At 40.0% G+C, this 22681-nt stretch overlaps 1 protein-coding gene across 1 annotated transcript in view; it reads left to right on the top strand.

Annotated features, from left to right (window-relative positions):
- MAP3K15 (mitogen-activated protein kinase kinase kinase 15) overlaps positions 1-22681 on the top strand; it is a 143490-nt gene that overhangs the window by 68886 nt on the left and 51923 nt on the right. Inside the window, exon 7 of the mRNA XM_070291395.1 lies at positions 19418-19588. Coding sequence (XP_070147496.1) covers positions 19418-19588 — 171 coding nt within the window. The remainder of the gene's footprint in view (positions 1-19417; positions 19589-22681) is intronic.

The following is a 22681-nucleotide window of genomic DNA, read 5'->3' as shown; positions in this document are numbered from 1 at the left end:
TTTCATGTATGATGAGGGCATTAGACAGTAGCTGAATATTAAAGCCACTTTCATAGTAAACACTTTTTATACCAAAAGACCAATTACATTTTTTTCTGAGAAATAGATGATCTTATATTTTCTGAGCAGCGGCCTGGCTGATAATACATATTTTCCTTTTGAAAAATTTTTATCCAGAGAAGTTATCTCTTCTATCTGTCCTCCTTCCTCCCTGCTGGTATCCTTGAGTGTATGTTATCTTCCTTTTCTGTCAAATTCCTGCTGTAATTCCCTTTCTTTTGTCCTTCCTTCATTTACTGACTTATTTGTATGTCAGTGGAAGGGCTTTGTGCCAAAGAAGGAGAGAGCTCATTACCAGTGACTCAAGTTAATGAGTGATTTAAAAATGTGATCACATGTGTACATATTACACACTTGAACTTACATAGACAAGTGAACTTGTTCTCTTCAAATTAATCATGCTGCAGTACTCTGCCTTTGACAACGCTGCCATTATTCAGAATACCATTGTATCATTGGGTGGGGGGAGATTTTTCTCCTTCAGCATTGTTTTGTCAGCTAACATGGCCTATAGGAAATTAGTATCATTACTTTGGGCTTTGAAGGAAAACAGATTTGGATTTGAATTCCAACTCCTATACTTAAGTCTCATGGCCATGATCAAGCCACTGAATCTCCTGAAGCCTTACCTTCCTCATATGTAAAATGGGCACTAACATTTACCATGTAGTAAGCATTCCAGAGAGTAATCCTGGCATGAAGCTAGTGCTTGGCGGTGACTGACTCTTACTGTGTAGTTTATTCATCTGTATTTTTACCAAGTTTAAGAGAAAATGTTTGACCATTTCTAAATATCAAAACCACTTGGAAAATGCAGAGATTGTGCCACCAAAGAAGATAGTTTAAAGGAAGAAATTTCATAAAGCAGTGCCGATAAAAGTGTTGTTAGCATGAAAACGTTGCTGGGGTAAGTACATGGTCCTCTGAGGTGATGATTTTGAATGAGACAAACTTTGTTTGAATGTAGAGATTTGTAGGGGAAAGAATAGTGTGTTTAGTCAAATCAGAGTTGATTTATGTACAGCAAGTTTCTCAGCTTTGCATTACTGACATCTGAGGCTGCATAATTCTGTTTGGGAGGCCGTCTTATGTATTGTAGGAAGCTTAGCAACTTCCCAGTCCTTCTACACTAGATGCCAGTAGCCACCCCCCTCAACCAAAGTTGTGACCATCAAAAGTGCCTCCAGACATTGCTAGGTGTCCCCTAGGGACAAAACCAGCCTGATGGGAGACCACTGCCTTATAGGGAGTCATTCTGGGTTGTGAGAAGAGCATTTGCTTTGATATTTGAATCACTTACCAGCAATGTGATGTTGACAAGGTACCAGGATGACAATACTATGGTGTGGATTAAAACAGATAAACCATATGCAAGTGGCCTGCATAGCTCCCAGCAGCTAGATGGCTGTTAATAAAAGTTCAGTTCCTTCTTCATTTATCTTCTCCTTTCACTTCTTAATTCAAATGGGGAGGTTACCTAGTATGATATAAAAATATTATAGAATCTGTCAAAATCCCAACTGCATTTTCCACAGAAGTAGGAAAAAAAAAACTAAAATTCATATAGAATTTTATCACACAAGACCCCCACATAGCCTAAGCAATCTTGGGAAAGAAGAACAAAGCTATATCATACTTCCTGATTTGAAACTATATGTATTACAAAGGTATAGTAATCAAAATGGTATGATACTAGCAAAATGATACAGACACACAGACCAGTAGAACAGAATGGAGCCCAGGAGATAAGTCCATGCATACACAGCCACCTAATCTCTGACAGGGCATCAGGATTACATAATGGAGAAAAGATAGTCTTTTCAATAAGTGGTGTTGGGAAAAGTGGGTGAAAGTGGCTCAGTCGTGTCCAACTCATTACGACCCCATGGACTATACACTCCATGGAATTCTCCAGGCCAGGATACTGGAGTGGGTAGCCTTTCCCTTCTCCAGGGGATCTTCCCAACCCAGGGATCAAACCCAGGTCTCCCACATTGCAGGCGGATTCTTTACCAGCTGAGTCACAAGGGAAGCCCAAGAATACTGGAGAGGGTAACCTATCCCTTCTTCAGGGGGTCTTCCCAACCCAGGAATTGAACTGGGGTCTCCTGCATTGCAGGTGGATTCTTTACCAACTGAGCTATGAGGGAAGCCCTTTAGGTACAATATTGCAAGTGAAAGTGACTCAGTGGTGTCTGACTCTTTGTGACCCCATGAGTTATACAGTCTGTGGAATTCTCCAGGCCAGAATACTGGAGTGGATAGCCTTTGCCTTCTCCAGAGGATCTTCCCAACCCAGGGATAAAAACCCAGGTCTCCTGAATTGCAGGCAGGTTCTTTACCAGCTGAGCCACAAGAGAAGCCCACAAAAGTGGATATTTACATTCAAAAGAATAAAATTGGACCCTCACCTTACATCATAAGCAACAATTAACTTGAAATTAATCTAGGTCTTATATCTAAGGTCTGAAACCGTGAAACGCCTAGAAGAAAAACATAGGGAAAAACTCTTTGACATTGGTCTTGACACTGATTTTTTTAGCTAAGACATTAGAAGCACAGACAAAAAAGCAACATTAACAATAAAATAAACAACTGAGGCTATATCAAACTAAAATGCTTCTGTACAGCAGAGGAACTAATCAACAAAATGAAAAGGCAGTCTACAGAGTGGGAAAAAAATTACTTGCAAACCATCTATCTGATAAAAGATTAGTGTCTAAAACATAAAGAACTCATGCAACTCAATAGAAAAGACAATCTGATTAAGAAATCGGCAGAGGACCTGAATAGACATTTTTTTCTAAGTAGACATCCAAATGGCCAAGAGATACATGAAAAAATGCTCACCGTAACTGATCATCAGGGAAATACAAATCAAAACCATGATACCTCCAAGTGTTGGTGAAAGTGTGGAGAGAGGGGAACACTGTTGGTGGGAATGTGTTCTCAGCACACACAAAAAAGTATGTGAGATGGTGGATGTGTTAACTAACTTAATTGTGGTAATCGTTTCACAGTGTATATGTATATAAATCATCATGCTGTACCTCCTGGGGAAACAGATTGCAGGAGACAGTATAGCAAGTGACAAAGTGACTTACTGGCATAGTCTGTAGAAATTATGACTAATACGAAAAACTACTCATAATTTAGCCCCAAAGTTGCCAATTTGTTGTTGTTCAGTCGCTAAGTCATGTCCGACTCTTTGTGACTTCATGGACTGCAGCACGCCAGGCTTCCCTGTCCTTCACTCTCTCTCAGAGTTTGCTCAGATTCATGTCCATTGAGTCAGTGATGCTATCTAACCATCTCATCCTCTGCTGCCCTGTCTCCTTTTGCCTTCAGTCTTTCCCAGCCCATAGCTCTTAAAAAAAAAAAATTGGAATACAGTTGGTTTACAGTATTGTATTAGTTTCAGGTGCGGGGCTTCCCAGGTGGCTCAGTGGTAAAGAATCTGCCTGCCAATCCAGGGAACCCAGGTTTGATCTCTGGGTCAGGAAGATCCCCTGGAGAAGGAACTGGCAACCCACTCCAGTATTCTTACCTGGGGAATCCCATGGACACAGGAGCCTGGTGGGCTACAGGACATGGAGTCCGACAGAGAGACAGACACGACTGAGTGACAAAAAAGAAAAAACAGTTAGTTTCAGGTGTACTTCAAAGTGATTCAGTTATAGTCATTCTTTTTTCATATAGGTTATCACAGAATATTGAGTAGAGTTCCCTGTGCTATACAGTAGGTCTTCGTTGGTTATCTGTTTTATATATAGTAGTGTGTGTTAATCCCAGGCTCCTAATTTATCCCTGCCCCTCCCCTATGCTTCCCTTTTGATAACCATAAGTTTGTTTTCAAAATCTATGAGTCTGTTCCTGTTTTCATTCTTTTTATGGATGAGTAATATTCTATTGCACTTATGCTGCCCATAGCTCTTAAATGACTGGGAGTTGGTTGTCTAAAGCATTTAACTTTGTCCAAAGCATTTAAATTTGGAATGGTTTGAGAAATATTTCAAAATGACTCTGCTGTTTATAGCCCACAAAACCATGGATTGAACCACTGTGGAAGGAATGAGGTTGATGGGAAGTAATGAGATGGTCTTAAAAATTAAAAAAGAATATCATAAGGAAAAAAGCATAGTTCCTAGGACACAGGAGATGCTGCATAAATGTTAATTGTCCTTCTACTTCCCAGCAGAGAATCCCAACCACCATTGTTATGTCATCTTAAACGATGGTATTTGGGGAAGGCTTCTTGGGAAGAACTAGAATCTGGGAAAGCCATTCAGAGTAAAATGTGAAACTTAGTGACTTCTCAGTAGAAGTCCCTTGATTGAGAAGCCTGGCCCTGCCTTTCCTCCCATCCTTCTTCCCCTAGTTCACAGCCCTCTAGCCATTGTCACCTGCCTTCAGCTGTTAAGAGCAGCAGCCTGTTATCCCCTGTAGGTGTTTGTTAAAGCTGTTTCTTTGGTCTGGAATGCTCATTGTTACCTGAGTCTGACTATCCTTCAGGGTCTTGTTTGTTTGTTTATTGACATTTGATCTTTTCTTTATTTTTTTTGCATTTATTGTCTTCTTTCTAATTTTACAGTCAATATGTGTTCATTGCAGGCAACTAAAAGCATAAAGAATAGGAATCATTCATAATCCCCACTCCCCAGATATAACAACCTCCATTAGCATTTTGATGTGTTTCCACCCAGTGTCATTTTTTAAACTGAAGTATAATTGACCTAGAACACTGTTATTTCCGTGTGTACAACATAGTGATTCAATATTTCTGTATGTTACAAGATGATAAGCATGATAAATCTCGTTACCATCTGTCACCATACAAAGATATTACATAATTATTAACTATATTCCCAATGCAGTACATTTCATCCCCATGACTCATTTATTTTGCACCTGGAATTTAGTTTGTACCTCTTAATCTCCCTCATCTATTTCACACATTCCCTCACCCCTTTCCTCTGGCAACCACCTGTTTGTTCTCTATATCTGTGAGTTTATATCTATTTTGTTACATTGATTTGTCTTCTTAGATTCCACCTGTAAGTGAAATCATACAGTACTTGTCTTTCTCTGACTTATTTTACTTATCATAATACCCTCTAGGTCCATCCATGTTGTCACAAATGGCACTTCAAGGTCTAGTTTGAATGTCTCTTTCTGAAAGAATACCAAACCTAAAAACGATGCTGCTATTCATTCTTATAGCACTTGCTCTTTTCCTTCATAGCACTCACATTTCTGTGTTTACTTGTTTAATGTTTATCATCCCTTCCCCGATTGTAAGCCTGAGGGGAATAGGGGCCATGTCTAGGTCACTGTCTACCCCGTACCATATAGTAGGTGCTGAGTAAGTATTTATTGGGTGGATGAATGAAGATATGACTAAATGATCACAACTGTGGTATATAAGTTGGAAGAGATCCATGTGAGTATTTGGGTGCTACAGTTAAGGATTTGGTGATAGAAAGCAGATTGATTTTATTTTTCTTTTGCATAAAAACAAAGACAAGTAAGTAATACATCTTCAGTGTATAGAGGTACATAAAAACACAGTTACTGGTAATACCACCATTCAAAGATACACTAGTTGAAGTAAGGAAGGGTCCAACACAGGGGACTGAGGAAATTCTAGGGCTGCATAGGCTAGGTCAGGGTCAGCAGTGAGGAAGTGAGATCTGATGCAGATTCAGAGGGGAGTTGCTCTTTCTCACCAAGGAAACCCATGCCTTCTTAGTGTTGGTGACTTGTCAGTTGGTGTATCAAGTCAGGGTAGGGTAACTGCTAGAACAAATGGAGTCACAGCTTCATTGACTTAACACAATGAAACTGTATTTTCATTTACACAGCGTTCCAAGGTGAGTGCATCCTCTTTTGGCAGTCTCTTCTTTTGGTGATTGCTTGATAACCCAATCTCTTTCTATCTTCAGGCTCTGCTCTCCTTAGTTCCTCAGATCTCCTTTCAGGCAAATGACAAGAGCAACCATGGTGAATTGCCAGGGATGTTTTGTGGGTTTTATAACCGCTTTACTGAGACACAATTCACGTACCATACAATTCACCCATTTAAAGTATACAAGTCAGTGGTTTTTTAATATATTCTCAGAGTTGTATAACCATTATACTAACAAGTTTTAGAACATTTCCATCCATTGAGTGGCTGAACGAATATATGACTAAATGATCACTACTGTGGTATATAGTTGGACGATACCTATATGAGTATCTGGGTATTGAACCCCAAACCCCAAATCTATTACCAGTCACCCCCCCCCATTTTCCGCTAGCCTCCCTCCCTGCCCTAAACAACCACTAACATATTTTGGCCATCCATTAGCAGTTGATTCCTATTCCCCCACCTCACTCCCTAGCCGTCAGAGACTGCTCAGCTACTTTCTGCTTCTAAATTTGCTTGTTCTGGATAATTCATATAAATGGAGCCATATAATATGTGATCTTTTGTGACTGGCTTCTTTCACTTAGTAAAATGTTTTCAAGGTTCATCCATATTGTAGCATATGTCAGCGTGTGTGTATGTGTGAAAGTCGCTCAGCCGTGTCCAACTCTTTGTGACCTTGTGGATTATACAGTCCATGGAATTCTCCAGACAAGAATACTGGAGTAGGTAGCCATTTCCTTCTCTAGGAACATATGTCAGTACTTCTTCCCTTTTTATGGCTGACTAATATTCCATTGTTCTGATAGACAACATTTTATTTATTCATTCCTCAGTTGATGGACATTTACATTTCTGCTTTTTGACTGTACCAGGAAAATCTGTATGAGTCTAGTCAGGAAGTGATGATCATTAGTTGTTAGCATATTTCATTGACCAAAATCCAGTCTCATAGCCCAACCTCACTTCAAGGGAAGTTGGGAAATGTAGTATGGCTGAGTGTCCAGGGGAAAAGAAATAGATGGGGTTTAGTGAGCACATCCTAGTCTCTGCTACAACTTGTAAATAAGGAATAGAGTTGAACTGGATCCATCTGTGTGGAGATCACTGGGAGTGTATCAGAGAGAAAACCACAAGTTCAGGCAGGAACACACTTCAGCCTCTGTGGCCTCTGTGGGAATGGGAAAGCCAGCCTGAGAATGCCCAGCTCCTCATCAGGGCCTGCCAGCCCACCTAGAGCCCAGTCTTCACAGATACTGTCCTGTGGTCCCAGAAACAGAGAAAAGTGGGATGATGGGAGCACAGGTGAGATGACTGAATAGTGGTTCTGCCCTGCTACATAACTAGGTCCCATTTGTAGAGGAGAAACAACCATTCTGGTCCGTATCTTTCTCTGGCTCTAGGCATTGCTCACACTAAAACACAGGTTGCCTCAACCGATCCTTCTCTGTATGTAAATATGAGGCATCTGGCTGGAAGAGGGCACTTGCTTTCTTGTGGCAGTTGTGCGTCTGTCAGTATACAACCAGGAAACAGAAACCACTCTAACTATTTAGAATATAGGAAACATAATACAGGAAACTGGTTATACAGGTGACGGAAGAGCTGCAAAGGCAAACAGGGAACTGAGGCAGCTGAGAAATTCGCATCAGCAGGAAGCAGGTCCCATCTCTCCCTTGGCCAGAGGGACACAGGGAAGAGGTGATGTTACTAGAACCCAGGAACCAGGATCACCTGGAACTGTTGTGAGCCAGCATGTTGGGAGTTGGTGTAAAGAAGAGATGCAGCTGGTTGCTAAAACCACCACACACAACACAGAAAGAAGGAAAAAGGGCTCTGGCTTCTTCACCTCCTCTGGCTGCTCATCCACCAGTTCCTCCCATTGGCTATTCATTCATTGCTGGTAATCAGCCAACTTGAGGGCCTGGGAAGGGCCTAGAGGAGTCAGCCCCCTGTGATGCAGAGCACAGCAGAGGAAAACAGAAGTGTATATGAGGGCAAACAGGCCAGTGAGTGGCCTGCAGGACAGAACTATCAGAAACACAACTCCGTTTCTGTGTAGTTTTAAGTCAACTTTATTAAGGTAATTAAGGAATAATTTACATATAATAAGTTGCACCCATTTGAAGGGTGCAATGTTATGACTTTGGCCAAATAAATACACCCATGCAACTACTGCCACAATCAAGATATAGAATGTTTTACCCACCCAGCTTCTTTTTGGCGGGGGGGGGAGTTGCCCTTTCATAGTCACTTTCCCTCACCATCCAGCCCCATTTGGATAATTTCAGTTGACTTGTGTTTTAGTTCACTCATCCTTTCTTATGTAGTGTCCAAATCTGATGGTATGCCCATTCAATGGTTATTTTTAAATTTTTCTGAATTTTTCAGTTCTAGGACTTATATTCATTTGGTTTTTGAGAATTTCCATTTCTCTTACAAAATACCTTCTCATTTCACATGTACACATGCATTATATTTATATAAATAGTATATTTACAATAGTTGCTTTAAAGTTCTTGTCTGTTAAATTCAGTCATAGTCAATCCTGGATCTGGTTCTGGTAATTATTTCATGTCAGTTACGGGCCACATTTTCTTGCTCCAATGCTTATTTCATAATTTTGCTATATTCTGGACATTTTATCTACAAGAACAGCGGAGACTGACATATAATTTCAGTTTGTTTTATTAGCCTGAATGTCTGAGCCCTCTCTTAGGTCTGGCAATGAACATGTATGACTGATATTTTTCATATTTCTCCTGAAGGGTAGCTGGGTTGGGAATGGACCTTCCTTTTTGTTTTCCCTAACTTATTTATTTTTAATTGAAGGAAAATTGCTTCACAATGTTGTGTTGGCCTCTACCATACATCAACATGAGTCAGCCATGGGTATACATGTGTCCCCTCCCTCTTTTACCTCCTTGCCCCCTCCCCTCCCTTCCCACCCCTCTAGGTTGTTACAGAGCCCTGGTTTGAGTTCCCTGAGTCACACAGTAAATTCCCACTGGTTATCTGTTTTACACATTGTAGTGTATATGCGTCCATGCCGCTCTCTCCATTCATCCCACTGTCTCCTTCCTCCCCACGCCCATGTCCATAAGTCTGTTGTCTATGTCTGTGTCTCCACTGTTGTCCTGTAAATAGGTTTACCAGTACCATCTTTCTAGATTCCATATATATGCATTAATATACATTATTTGTTTTTCTGACTGACTTCATCTGCCTCATTAGAACTGACTCGCATGTGTTCCTTTTCATGGCTGAGTAATATTCCACTGAATGTATGTACCACAGTTTCTTTATCCATTTATCTGATGATGGACCCTCCTTTTAGCTAGACTCCGTTTACTTGTGGTTAGCCCAACCCAAACCTCTTGCCCCTCTGCTGCCTTTTTGATTCTCTCAGTATTTGAGCAGAGAAGGTGTGGGGCTGCTTTCTGGTATCTTTGGATTCAGTGTTGGTGGAGTGCCAGAATCTGAGTGCTGTGAGAATTTCTGTGGTGTCCTTCTACTTTGGGGCCTTTCATTCACTGTGGCTTTCTTGGCAGAATTCCAGGGGTGGGTGTGAGGCCAGAGCATTATCACACTAAGTGATCTGTGTTTGCTTGGGGACCCTTCCAGATCCCATTTTGTCCCATCACCCATCATCTTGTTCAAAGCTTGGCTGATGGTCTCCTCGTCTTTGTGAAGTTTCTCTATGAAGGCCTCTTTCTTCCATTCATCAGTACTTGGAGCAGGCGCCCAGCTATGGAAGCTATCTCAGCTCTCTGCTCACTCTGAAAGGTCCGTTTTTCTCTGGAATTTATTTAATTAAGGTAGTTCTTCCTTTCATTCAGTATAGTTTTTATATCGTCTGTGTTTTTATTGTTACCCCAGGAGTTGAAGGCCTGTCACATTCTCCTACCTCCTGATAAGAAGCAGAAGTCTCTGAAAAAGGTTTTTCACGGGCAACCTAAGGAAAAGTTTGTTCTGAAAAGCATACCGCTCTAATGAGACCTTTGCTTTTAATTCTTAGAGCTGGCTTAGAAGAAAGTTATTTTGGAACTCTGTCTCCCACTCTATAAAATTTCTCTCACAGACACACAGTATAGAACACAGAGAGGCAGAGAGGATGATTCGTGACAAACCAGTGCTCTGGCAGACCTCTGGCTCACAGTAACCTTGTGTTACAAAGCCGAACATACTCTTCAAGTGAAGAACTGAGGTACAGAAAGGGCAAGTACCTTGTTCCAAATTCAGATGGATAGTGCATGGTATGAAAATAACTGGAATCTAGCTTTATATATTTCCAGTGCAGTATTCTGTTTTTACTCCATGCATTTTGTTGCATCAGTAATACGTGAATATGTTTATGTATCCTTATGAAAAATTGGAAAAAAATACATTTAAAGCAGTTGTCCCTTGTAATTCTAATCTGTGATCCCACTTGTATTCCAGAAATAACCTCTCTCGTCAGTTTGGTATATGTCCTTTCAGATAATTTTGTCAGCTTTTACATGCTACTAAACTGTCATACCACAGGGTTTTTAAAATACAAGACCATGCAGGAGATGTTCTGTTATTTCCTTTGTTCACTTAGCAGTCAGTGCTTGGAGATCTTTCCATGTCAGTACATTTAGTCCTGCTCAGTTTATCATTTCTTTAATAGACACTTTTTCTTTTTAGCAGATCCAGTTCTAAGCCCTGGGGCACAGCAGAAAATAGACAAAATAACAAAATCCTTCCATCTTGGAGCTTATATTCTTAAGTAGGGGGAGATAATTTTAAAATAAGTAAAATTATGAAAACAGGTTAGGATGATAAGGAGGGGCAGTGAGTCTGGGAGATGGCAATAAGTTGAGTGCTCAGAGAAGACTTCACTTATTAGAGAGCAACTTGGAGAAAAGATCAAGAAGAGATGAGGGAACATACCATGTAAACTGTGGGAGAAGAGCCCTCCGAGTTGAGGTATCAGCATGTAGAACATCAGAGCAGCTAGAGCAGAGCAAGTGATGGTCGGGGGAGAGGGTAGTAAGAAGTGAGGTTGGAGAAACAGTGGGGACCGGGTCTTACAGAACCTTGTCGGGCCTCATAAGAGAATTGACATTTGCTCTGAGATGGGAACCACTGGGGGGATTTTTTTTTAAAGATGTAATTGACATATATATATGAGTTCCAAGTGTACAACATAATGATTCAATATATGTATATTGTGAATGGCTTCCCTGGTGGCTCAGACGGTAAAGCGTCTGCCTACAATGTGGGAGACCTGGGTTCAATCCCTGGGTCAGGAAGATCCCCTGGAGAAGGAAATGGCACCCCACTCCAGTATTCTTGCCTGGAAAATCCCATGGATGGAGGAGCCTGGTTGGCTACTGTCCATGGGATCGCAAAGAGTCAGACACGACTGAGCGCCTTCACTATCACTATATATTGTGAAATTATCACCACAGTAAGTCTAGTTAACATCCATTACCTTACATAAACAATCTTTTTCTTGTTATGAGAACTTTTAAGATATCTCTTAGCAATTTGCAAATATGCAGTATAGTAGTAGTAATTATAGTCATCATGCTGTACATTATATCCCCCAAACTTACTTATTTTATACTTGGGAGTTTTTTTTTTTTTTTTTAAATTTTAAAATCTTTAATTCTTACATGCATTCCCAAACATGAACCCCCCTCCCACCTCCCTCCCCATAACATCTCTCTGGGTCATCCCCATGCACCAGCCCCAAGCATGCTGCACCCTGCGTCAGACATAGACTGGCGATTCAATTCTTACATGATTATACTTGGGAGTTTGTGGTCTCGACCCAGTTTACTGTTTTGCCCACCTCTCACCCCCTCCCTCTGGCACACCAATCTGTTCTTTATACCTGTGAATTCAGTTTTTCATTTTTAGATTCCACATGTAAGTGAGATTATACAGTATTTTTCTTTCTCTCTTTGATGTCCTTCACTTAGCATAAGGCTCTCAAGGTGTATCCATCCCTTACTTTTTTATAGCTGAATACTAGTTCATTGTGAACATGTGTATGTATGTGTTTGTGTGTATGTATATGTGTGTATACACACACACATCACATTTTCTTTATTCATTCATCTGTCTGTGGACACTTAGGTTTTTCCATGTCTTTGCTATTGTAAAGTATGCTGCAATGAACACAGGAGTGTGGGTATCTTTTTGACTTAGTACTTTTGTTTCCTTTAGATAAATGCCCAGAAGTGGAGTTGTTGGGTCATAGAGTAGTTCTGTTTTTAATCTTTTGAGGATCTCCACACTGTTTTCCATAGTGGCTGCACCAATTTATATTCCCACCAACAGGGCACAAGAGTTCCCTTTTCTCCACATCCTCACTAACATTTGTATCTCTTGTCTTTTTGATGATAGCCATTGTAACAAGTGTGAGGTAATATCTCATTGTTTTTGCATTTCCCCAGTGACTAATGATGTTGAGCATCTTTTCATGGACCTGTTAGCTTATCTGTATGCCTTCTTTGGAAAAATGTTTATGAGATCCTCTGCCCATTTTTAAATCAGATTTTTGGTGTTTTTTTGTTGTTGTTGTTGTTCTTTATTTTGAATGTTAACTTCTTATCAGATATATGATTTGTACGGAAAGTTTTGAGAGACATGTTCAGACTTAGAGTTTAGCAGGATCACTTGGACTGCTGTGTTGAAAATAGACTGTAGAGGGGCAAGGGTGGAAGCAGAAAATGATGGTGACTTGGACCAGGGTGGTCATTGTAGAATTCATGAGGAGTAGGCCATTTTTTGATATGGTTTAAAATAAAAACCAACAGATTTTGTTGAGTGAACAGAAGGTGTTAGAGTAATGAAACTTAACTCTAAAGTTTTTGGCTTGAGTAACAGGAAGAATGGATCAGCCATCATTAAGATGAAAATGACTGTGAGAACAGATTTGATGGGACAATTGAGAGTTTTGTTTTGAACACACTAAGTTTGAGGTATTAGACATGCAAGTGAGATGCCTAGAAAGCAGTGGATATATAAGTCTGGAGTTTAGGGAAGTGCTCTGGGCTGCAGATAGAAATGGGGGCATCGTCAGAATATATATAGATGGCTTGAAAAATCCTGATGCTGGATAATATAACCAAGGGATCTGGTGCAGTTACTGATGAAAAGTCCAAGCATTGTGCCTAGGGACACTCCAGTGTTAAAAGATCAGAGCAATGAATGAGAACTAGAGAATTAGATTGAAGTAGAAGGAAAATTTAGGAAGTGTGGTATTCTGCAAGCCAAGGAAGAAGGTGGTCCAAGGAGCAGGGAGTACTCAATGGTCTAATGCTGCTGGAAGGTCAAAGACAAGGGCTGAGAATTAATCAGTGGATTTAGCAATGAAGAAGACATACTGAATCAGACTGTCCAGTATTAGATACTGATGCCTGAATCCCATCTCCACAGATTGATTTAATTGGTATGAGGTACAGCCTGGACAGCAAGGTTTTTAAAGCTCCCGAGGTCATTCTAGTATGCACCCAAAGTTGAGACCCTACTGTCTTCATTAACATCCACTCTTAAATTGTGAAATGGACTTGTTATCAGAAACAGATGTGGCTGGACTGATTATACACAGAACTATTTATCTGTAGGCTTATTCTTGGATACTTTGGGATGTGAAAATAATAAGCAGATCTGAAAACTGATTATTAACCACCAAAGGGATTAGCTATTTAGCACCTATCTGAAAGTGGCTTTTAAGCTGAAAATCCCTTTGCTTTTTACTTTTTGCAAATGTTTGATTCTTTGTTTTGTTTATCCTCAAAAGACCTTTTGTTGTGAGTAACAGGGGTAAGTTTCAAGTTAATGAAAGGGGTAAGTTTCAAGTTAATGAAAAAGTTCAAGGGAAATTTTGATGTAATTGATCTAAAGAAAACCAACCAAACAAACTTGGACTGAAATCAATAATTAAGTATTTAAAAGAGTTAAGTACATTCTTTTCAGAATCTGAACACCTCAAAAGTTGGCTCATAACAGTTATAGAAATTTTGTGCTACATTAAAGCTTTAATTGTTTTCATTTTCTCACAACAGACTCTAGAAATTATTTAAATGCTTTAGTAAATTTGAGTTGAGTTGGTAGCTGTTGGCTCTTAAAAATTAAAGCATATCATGGGTAGGCTGTTCATCAAGTTCATAGGCTGGTAAAGTTGGATTCTATGGCCAAAGAGAGGAAGGATTCAATGTATTAGGACAAGACCAAGATAGAAAATAGAGAAAGTCTGAGTTGAAATAGAAGCCTAATTATTGCAGGCCTCCAGAAGGATGTCAAGTGTCTAGATTAGCCCTTCTTAGCCCAGGTTGGGTTCCAAGAGAATTAAGACCTAAAGCATTCATTGTATTAACTGAATAAACTCATACATCTTTAATGGTGCTATGTATCATCCTTGGGAGAATGGAGAAAATAGTCACTCAGATAATCAAATAATTTTCTCTAGGGTTTCTCTAGCAGAAACCCAGTTGAGAAAGGCTGTTTTAGGTACTAATCTGTCTTCTTGGATGGCATAAGTAGTCTTTTGAGGTACGGGTCCTCAGGAAAGAAAGCATAAAAAAGAGCCTGTTGTAAAATTGCCCAGAAATTAAAAAGAATAATCTCTTTATTAGAATAGTTCTTAGTAACATAAGCACAGGAACACCTTGAACAAATCTCAGCAGTGATTTTTTTGGACAATTTAATGTGTATCTTTCCAGACTTTTGTCTCTGCACATAAACTTATATGTAAATAGTGTTTACTACAGAGTGTGATTGTGCTATTCATTTAGTTCAGCAATTTTTTTCCCCTTGAGCTATTATGGATGTTCTTCTATATAATTACATATGGATTTGCTTCTCTCCAAGGGTTTTATGATATTCTGTAGTTTGGTTGTTACAAAATATATTTTACCACTCTTCTGTTAATGGATATTTGGATCATCTCCAGTTTTTCACTATTGTGAACAATGCCATAATAAACATTTGTTCAAAAATTCTTAAAAATATATATGTATATATGTTTCTATTTCTATAGTATAGATTCTAGAAGTATAATTGTTAAGTCAGGATTATTACCGTCCCTTTTTTATTATATAAATTTCAAATATATTCAAAAGTAGAAGGTAACATAATGAACCCCCATTTATTCCTTATCAACCTCAATAATTACCATCACAAGCCAGTTTTGTTTCCCACTCCCACTGACTCCCCCTACCCCAACACTGGGTTAATTATGAAGCAGAGACATGACATTTCAATGATAAATATTTCATCTATAAGATATTGTCCTAAAGATTAAGAAATTTTTGTAAAATACCATCACAGTTATCATGCCTAAAAATTAGCAATAATTCCTTAATATCAGTGTTCAGATTTTCCAAATTGTGTGTCTTTTTTCTTTTTAATAGTGAGTTTGTTTGACATGATCCAGACAAAGTCTACACATTGCATTTTGTTGATAAGACTCTTAATTCTTATCAACTTTTCTCCTCTTATTTTTTCTTTTTCTTCTTGTCAAAGAAGCATTTGTCATATAAAGTTAGAAAATTTCTGGATTTTGCTGATCATATCCCTGTGGTATAATTTAGTAAGTCCCTCTGCTGCATTCCCCCCAACCCCACAATTCCTGTAAGTTGGTAGTTAAATCTGAAGGCTTATTTCAGATTCTGGTTTAAATTTTTAATTTTTATTTTATATTGGAGTATACTTGATTTATAATATCATGTTAGTTTCAGGTTTACAGCAAAGTGAATCAGTATACATATGCATATAGCCATTCTTTTTCAGATTCTTTTCCTGTATATGTTATTATAGAATGTTGAGTAGAGTTCCCTGTGCTATACAGTAGGTCCTTGTTGGTTATCTATCTCGTATATAATAGTGTGTGCATATTAATCCAAAGCTCTTATTTATCCCTCCTCCCACCATGTTTCCCCTTTGGTAACCATAAATTTGTTTTTGACATCCGTAAGTCTGTTTCTATTTTGTAAATACGTTCATTTGAATCATTTTTTAAAATTGAATTCCACATATGAGTAATATCATACGGTACCTGTCTCTTGCTGGCTTACTTCACTTAGTATGATAATCTCCAGGTTCATCCATGTTGCTGCAGACGGCATTATTTCTTTCTTGTTTATGGTTTGCCAACTAAGGTCCATCTAGTCAAGGCTATGGTTTTTCCTCTGGTCATGTATGGATGTGAGAGTTGGACTGTGAAGAGGGCTGAGCGCCGAAGAATTGATGCTTTTGAACTGTGGTGTTGGAGAAGACTCTTGAGAGTCCCTTGGACTGCAAGGAGATCCAACCAGCCCATTCGGAAGGAGATCAGCCCTGGGATTTCTTTGGAAGGAATGATGCTAAAGCTGAAACTCCAGTACTTTGGCCACCTCATGTGAAGAGTTGACTCATTGGAAAAGACTCTGATGCTGGGAGGGATTGGGGGCAGGAGGAGAAGGGGACGACTGAGGATGAGATGGCTGGATGGCATCACGGACTCGATGGATGTGAGTCTGAGTGAACTCCGGGAGTTGGTGATGGACAGGGAGGCCTGGCGTGCTGCCATTCATGGTGTTGCAAAGAGTCGGACACGACTGAGCGACTGAACTGAACTGAACTGAATATTACATAGTACATATATAGCACATCTTCTGTATTCACTCCTCTGTTGATAGACATTTAGGTTGCTTCCATGTCTCAGCTATTGTAAATAGTGCTGCAGTGAATATTGGGATGCATGTATCTTTTCAAATTATGTTTTTCTCTGGATATCTCTCCAGAAGTGGGATTGCTGGATCATGTGGTAGTTCTACTTGTAGTTTTTTTAAGGAACCTCCATACTGTTCTCCATGGGGGCTGTACCAATTTACATTCCCACCAACAGGGTAGGAGGGTTCCTTTTTCTTTACACCCTCTCCAACATATATTGCTTGTAGCTTTTTTGGATTATATCCATTCTGTCTGCTGTGAGGTGATACCTCACTGTAGTTTTGATTTGTATTTTTCTGATAATGAATGATTTTGAGCATCTTTTCATGTGCTTTTTTCACCATCTATCTGTTCTTTGGAGAAATGTCTATTTAGGTTGGTTTGATTTTTTTAAAGACTACTTAATAGTTGATTGTGTACTTCAGCTGTTTTTTTTTTTTTTGTGATGCTAGTGGCCCTTGATCATTTCCTAGATCCATTACTTCGTTAGAAGTTGTAAAATAGTGATATTTGAATTTTATAATTAATTCCTGAGTTAGTAGCACAAAAAATTTATAAAGAGAAATTTTCCCTCATCAGTGACTTGGTTACAGTTTGTATGGGAAAAGGAAGCTGTATGCTTAATTTTGTCTTGATCATTTTTTAAAAACAGTGAACTGGTTTGTTAGAATCCTCTAAGAGTGACCAGTGAGTTTTATAAGATCTTTATGAACTCACAGTTTTAGTGATAATTAATGTATTTCAATGCTTTATAGTTATTTTTCTTCTTAATGCTCAAATTGTCCCCTCTTTAGCCAAAAACTTTCAAGTTGGCTCCTGAGTCTTTGATAAGAGTTTAGTAGCTTCTTTGTTTCTTTGTGGGTTAAGATGTTCCAGGATCATCTTAGACATATGTTGAATCAGTGATTCTGTCACGGAGTCTTGGTTTCTTTAGTGAGAGATGAAGTTTACAGACCCCAGTCAGGGCTTGAAGGTTCTTATTGCTACTGAGTTGGTCATTGCTTTGGACCTTTTTGGTAGATAGAGCTGGGGAGACCACCTCATGAATTCCTACTGATATTCCAATTCAAATTTAGGACTATAGGATTTTTGCTTCTTTGATTTTGTATTTATTTCTCCTATGCTGAAAATTCTGGTTCTTAATGATACTAAATTAAAATTTTTGTATTCTTTTTCAAAACACCAGTACTGTCTTATCACTTGGACTTCCCAGGTGGCTCAGTGGTAACGAATCTGCCTGCCGATGCAGGAGACACAGGTTTGACCCCTGGGTTGGGATGATCTCCTAGAGGAGGAAATGGCAACCCACTCCAGTATTCTTGCCTGGGAAATTCCGTAGGCAGAAGAGCCTGGCAAAGAGTCAGACATGACTGAGCACACACATACACTATTATCACTTATATAGTATGCTTACTGGAAACTATATAAGATTTCTTTGCATTTATATTTTTTCCTTAGGTTATATCCTCTTAGGAAAATACAGTTGGATTGTTGTGTTTGTAAATCATGTGATAAATTAGTTTCTCTTTTTTGGGTAAGCTGTCAGCCAGATGCATAGGTTCATTTGTTTTGCCCCAGCCACAAATTCAGATAGTATGTTCATTAGCAAACTCTCTCTTTAGGCAAAATTTTAAGAATTGTCTCATTTTTAAAAAGAATAATTTAAAAATCTTATGTAGTTTCAAAGCCAAATTCCAAGACGTATTAATGGAACTTTCTATCTGTCTCTGCCCTCTTCATCATGTTTTTTTTTTCCCTCAACCTATCAGTAGCCATTTTTCTTACCTTTTTATTTTCTATTTTGAAGAAATGAAAGGAGATACATTTATTATTCACATCCCCCCCTTTTTAAATAAAAAGGTAGCATTCTGTGCACAGTATTCAACACCTTGCTCTCTTGTCTTAACAGGATGTTCTGGAGACTTTTCCATAGCAGTATTATATAGAAGCTGCTTCATTTCTTTTTAGAAATGTTTAATATTTTATATTATAATATGAATAGCATTAACCACCATTGACTTAATCAGTCCTCATTACTGATGGACATGTGCTTTCAAACCTTCACAGGAACACTTTTAATATTTCACAGCCACAAACTCAAGATATTTTGTGGCAAAAAAATTTAACAGCTGTCTAAGGAATCCATTTCTTGTGTATAAAGTGAAAATTTTACCATATAATGTACTAATAAAGAAGACTGTGATCTGTGAATATATAAATAATTTCTGATTCTGATGAGTATAACAGGAATTACTGGTGGGGTCATTCCCTGTTTGAGGATGGCAAGACATTTCAGGTCAAGGAATGCCAAGATATATTTCTAAATTCATCTTGGCTTTCTGGATTTGGGGACCCTGCAGCTTTTCCAAAGGAACCTTGTGTCAGACTATCTCATCCTCATGATTCAGGCTTAGCTTCTGAAATCTTTACTCTCCATCCAGCAACAGGAAGATGCCATATTTTTTTTTCTGTCTTTCCAAATACATTGATCTGCATACACTTTCATCCACAGTCTAGGTCTAACTTAGAAAAGATCAGGTAAGGACTGAGTATGATTTAATGAGACTTACTGGTGTGGATCTTAAGCACTTGATTCATTTGAATATGAAAAATGAAAGATAACTTAAATTTTTTCCTGTTAAAGTACAGCATCCTTGCACCAGCCTTTCACAGAATGAATGCATATATAGATATAGACATAGATATATACACTCTGTGTCTTGAGTCAGACGTTTGTCATCTTATCACTGAATCTTTCAGGAGAAACAGCTCAGGTGATCGTGAGAAGGCCCTGCAGGTCATGCTCCAGGTTCTGCAGAGCTGTGACCACCCGGCCCCCGACATGTTCTGTCTCTGTGGGAGGATCTACAAGGACATCTTCTTAGATTCGGACTGCAAAGATGATGCCAGCAGAGACAGCGCCATCGAATGGTAAACTGGCCGCCTTTGTCAGTAACACATGCATCTTTGCAAAGAATAGAATTGCATGAGCTCAGGGTCCAGGTCTTTTCCCTACACATGTGTATCTGTCTGTTTGCTGGCAGTAAGAAAGATGCCATACACGTGGTCTGGGAATTTCCAGATTCTTTTTTCCAAAAGCAAACCATTAGAAACAGCATTTTCTGCTGGTGACACTCTTCTCACAAGTTCATGCATTTATAGGGGCAAGGAAGCTCAGCACCCTCCTTCCCAGCTCCTCCTTCCAGAACCTTGTTCCACCACCATCATGGCATCCTCCTCTCAGTGAGCTGTTCATTTCTTATTCATTTAATCATTCAACAAATGTTTTCTGAGGGTTTACTGCATGCCAGGAACTCTTCTAGATGATGGGGATAAACAGCAGATCTGAAGACACACCCTCATGGACCTTGCATTGCTGGTAAGGAAAGTCAGACAAACAAATACAGTAAAATAGAATATCAGCTGATGGTGAGGGCTTTGGGGAAAAGTTAATCAGGGACAAGGGAAGGGATGGTTGGGAGTTGTCAGCAGTTTTATATAGGATGCTCAGTGAAGGTGAATAAGGTGTAGGTGGTGAGGGAATGAGCCTTGCAAATAACTGTGTTCCAAAAGTGGGGTGGGGGACAGCAAGAACAAGAGCTGAGGGGGATCTCCTCAGCAAAGACCCTGAGAGGAAGTATGTCGAGTATGTGCAAGGATGATGAGGCAGGAGCAAAGGGGAGAGTGGCAGGAAATGCAAAAGAAGACGACTGTTTTACTCAGAGTGAGACGATACAGTGCTGGATGTTCTGAGCAGAGGAGTGACAAGATCTGAGCTGCATTTTAACCAGAGGACTCTCACGGTTATACAAAGAATACATGTTAGGGGGTGTGTCAGCTATCATTTACAAGCATCTCCAAAACCTAGTGGCTTAACACAAGGGTTTATGATTTCTCATGATTCTGTGGATTGCCCAGGCAGTTCCTCTGCTGATTCTAGTCCTGAAGTGCTGAACTCATCCCTAAAGTTGTAGTCATCTGGAGAGTCAGCAGGGCTGAAAGGTCCAGGATGGTCTCAGTCACATGTGACAGCTGGTGCCGGCTGTTGGTGGGAGCCTCCATTCTCTAGCAGTGGTTTTAGTCCTGCCAGACCAGCTCCCTTATGTGGTGGACAGCATTCTAACAGAGTGAATGTGGAAACCAGAAAGCTTCTCAAGGCTCAGGAACTCTCACAAGGTCAGTTCTGCCACGTTCTTGATCAAAGCCAACCACATGGTCAGCCCAGATTCAAAGGGATAGAGACACAGATTCCACCTGTGAGAGGGAAACATGACAAAGGCATGTGCTTAGTGGTTTGGCAGGGGTTGTGGTTGTTAAGTAACCTACCACATGGGTGAGGGATGACACAGAGAACAGTTAGAACCTCAGAGAAGAGCTGATGGTAGCTTGAACCAGGGTAGTAATGATGAAAACAATGAGATGTCAGAACCTGGGTGTATTTGAAGATAGAGCATACAGCCTGCATCATCCATTTCCATCGCAAGAGCTCTTGGTACTGCTGTTTGGTCTCATTTCATTCTGACTGCTCCCTTTCCCCCTCTTCTTTGCTTTCCTTCTATACAGGTTGGAGTCTGTCCTCTCCCCTCTTCTCTTCATCTACGCTGTTCCCTGGTAATCCCAGTCACTCCCACACCTTGGACTGTAATCAGTCTCCAGCCCAGCCCCTATCCTAAACTTTGGCCCCACGTTGCACTCTTTGATTACCTATTCTTTGAAGCTGGTGCTGGTGTTTAAGACTCAACATGTCTAAGACTGAAGCTATTCCCTCCTCTCCATAAGAGATGGCTTCCATTGTCTCGCTCTCTTACCACCATTCTTTAGCCTTCTCCGCATGTACTTTTGCTTAATGTTTGATGACTTTCACTTACTTTTCTCCCCATATAGTCATTTCCCAATTCCATCCCTTCTGTGAGCCTTCCCTTCCTCCCTAACTTTCCCATCAACACCACCCTCAGTCGGTGCCTTTTTTTTTTTTTTTTTTTTTACTTTCTTTCCAGGAATGTTCTAACAGTATCCCAGGTAGGTTCTCTGCTTGGTGTCTGTAAAGTGTATCCTTCATAGATTAATAGCTTACTTTTCCTGAAGCTCAAAGACCCAAAATACCTCTCCACTTCCTACTAAATACAACTTCAAACTCGTAGATCACTGTTCTGGGTGCTCTGCAGACTTTCTCCAACCTGCCCCTAGCCCTGTTTCTCACTCCTTGATATATGGCCACATAAACTGGAGTTCCTTAGGAGCTCCCCAAACTCCCATCTCTGCTCTTGCCATTTTCTGTGCTGGGGATTCCATTTCTAAATCGCTGCTGTTACAATTCTGTCCATTTTCATGCCGCATCTCAAGCCTCTCTGTCTGCTATGAGTCCCTCTAGATGGATTTGTGTGGTTTTAGGTAATTTGCCACCCATGAAAATCAGTATTTTCACTAATTGTGTGTAGATCTTACCTCTTTCATGGTATAGGTTCTTAGAGGGCAGGGACCTTCTTTTAGTCTTAGTTAATCCCCAGTAGTACCCAGTGCACTGCATGGTCAAGAAGAATCACTCGGGGTGTTGAAGGGAAGGGAAACAGAGGAAAATAATCGGCAGGGGCAAAATAGAAAGCTGTGTTCCCACCACTGTGGCCAGGAATTCAACCCCCAGGTCAGGAAAAGACTGCCTGTGGCTCCCTCAAGGAAGTCATCAGAGCCCTCCCATGCAGTTCAGAAGGTAGTGCTGTGGGTACAGGAGCACATGAAGCTTGATCTTCTGGTCAAGGCATGCTGGCTCTGGTGAGGCCATGGGGATTGTCTCATTCTCAGAGATGTGGAACGTGAGGCTCGGGAGGCAGGGAGCCAGTCCAAGGTCATGGGGCTGGATAGACACAAACCTGGGACTGCAGTCCTGACTCCGAATTAGAGACTTGTCTGTCCCCAAGCTGGGCCTATTTGATTTATGGGTAAGAAACATAGAGAAATCACCCTCTCTGCCCTCTTCCCAGATAGCTTTCCATAATAAAAGAAAATGGAAAAAAAGTCACATACAGT

The sequence above is a fragment of the Ovis canadensis genome, chromosome X (genome assembly GCF_042477335.2).
Source record: "Ovis canadensis isolate MfBH-ARS-UI-01 breed Bighorn chromosome X, ARS-UI_OviCan_v2, whole genome shotgun sequence".
Taxonomy (NCBI): Eukaryota; Metazoa; Chordata; class Mammalia; order Artiodactyla; family Bovidae; genus Ovis; species Ovis canadensis.
This window is presented reverse-complemented; position numbering and strand designations above follow the sequence as displayed.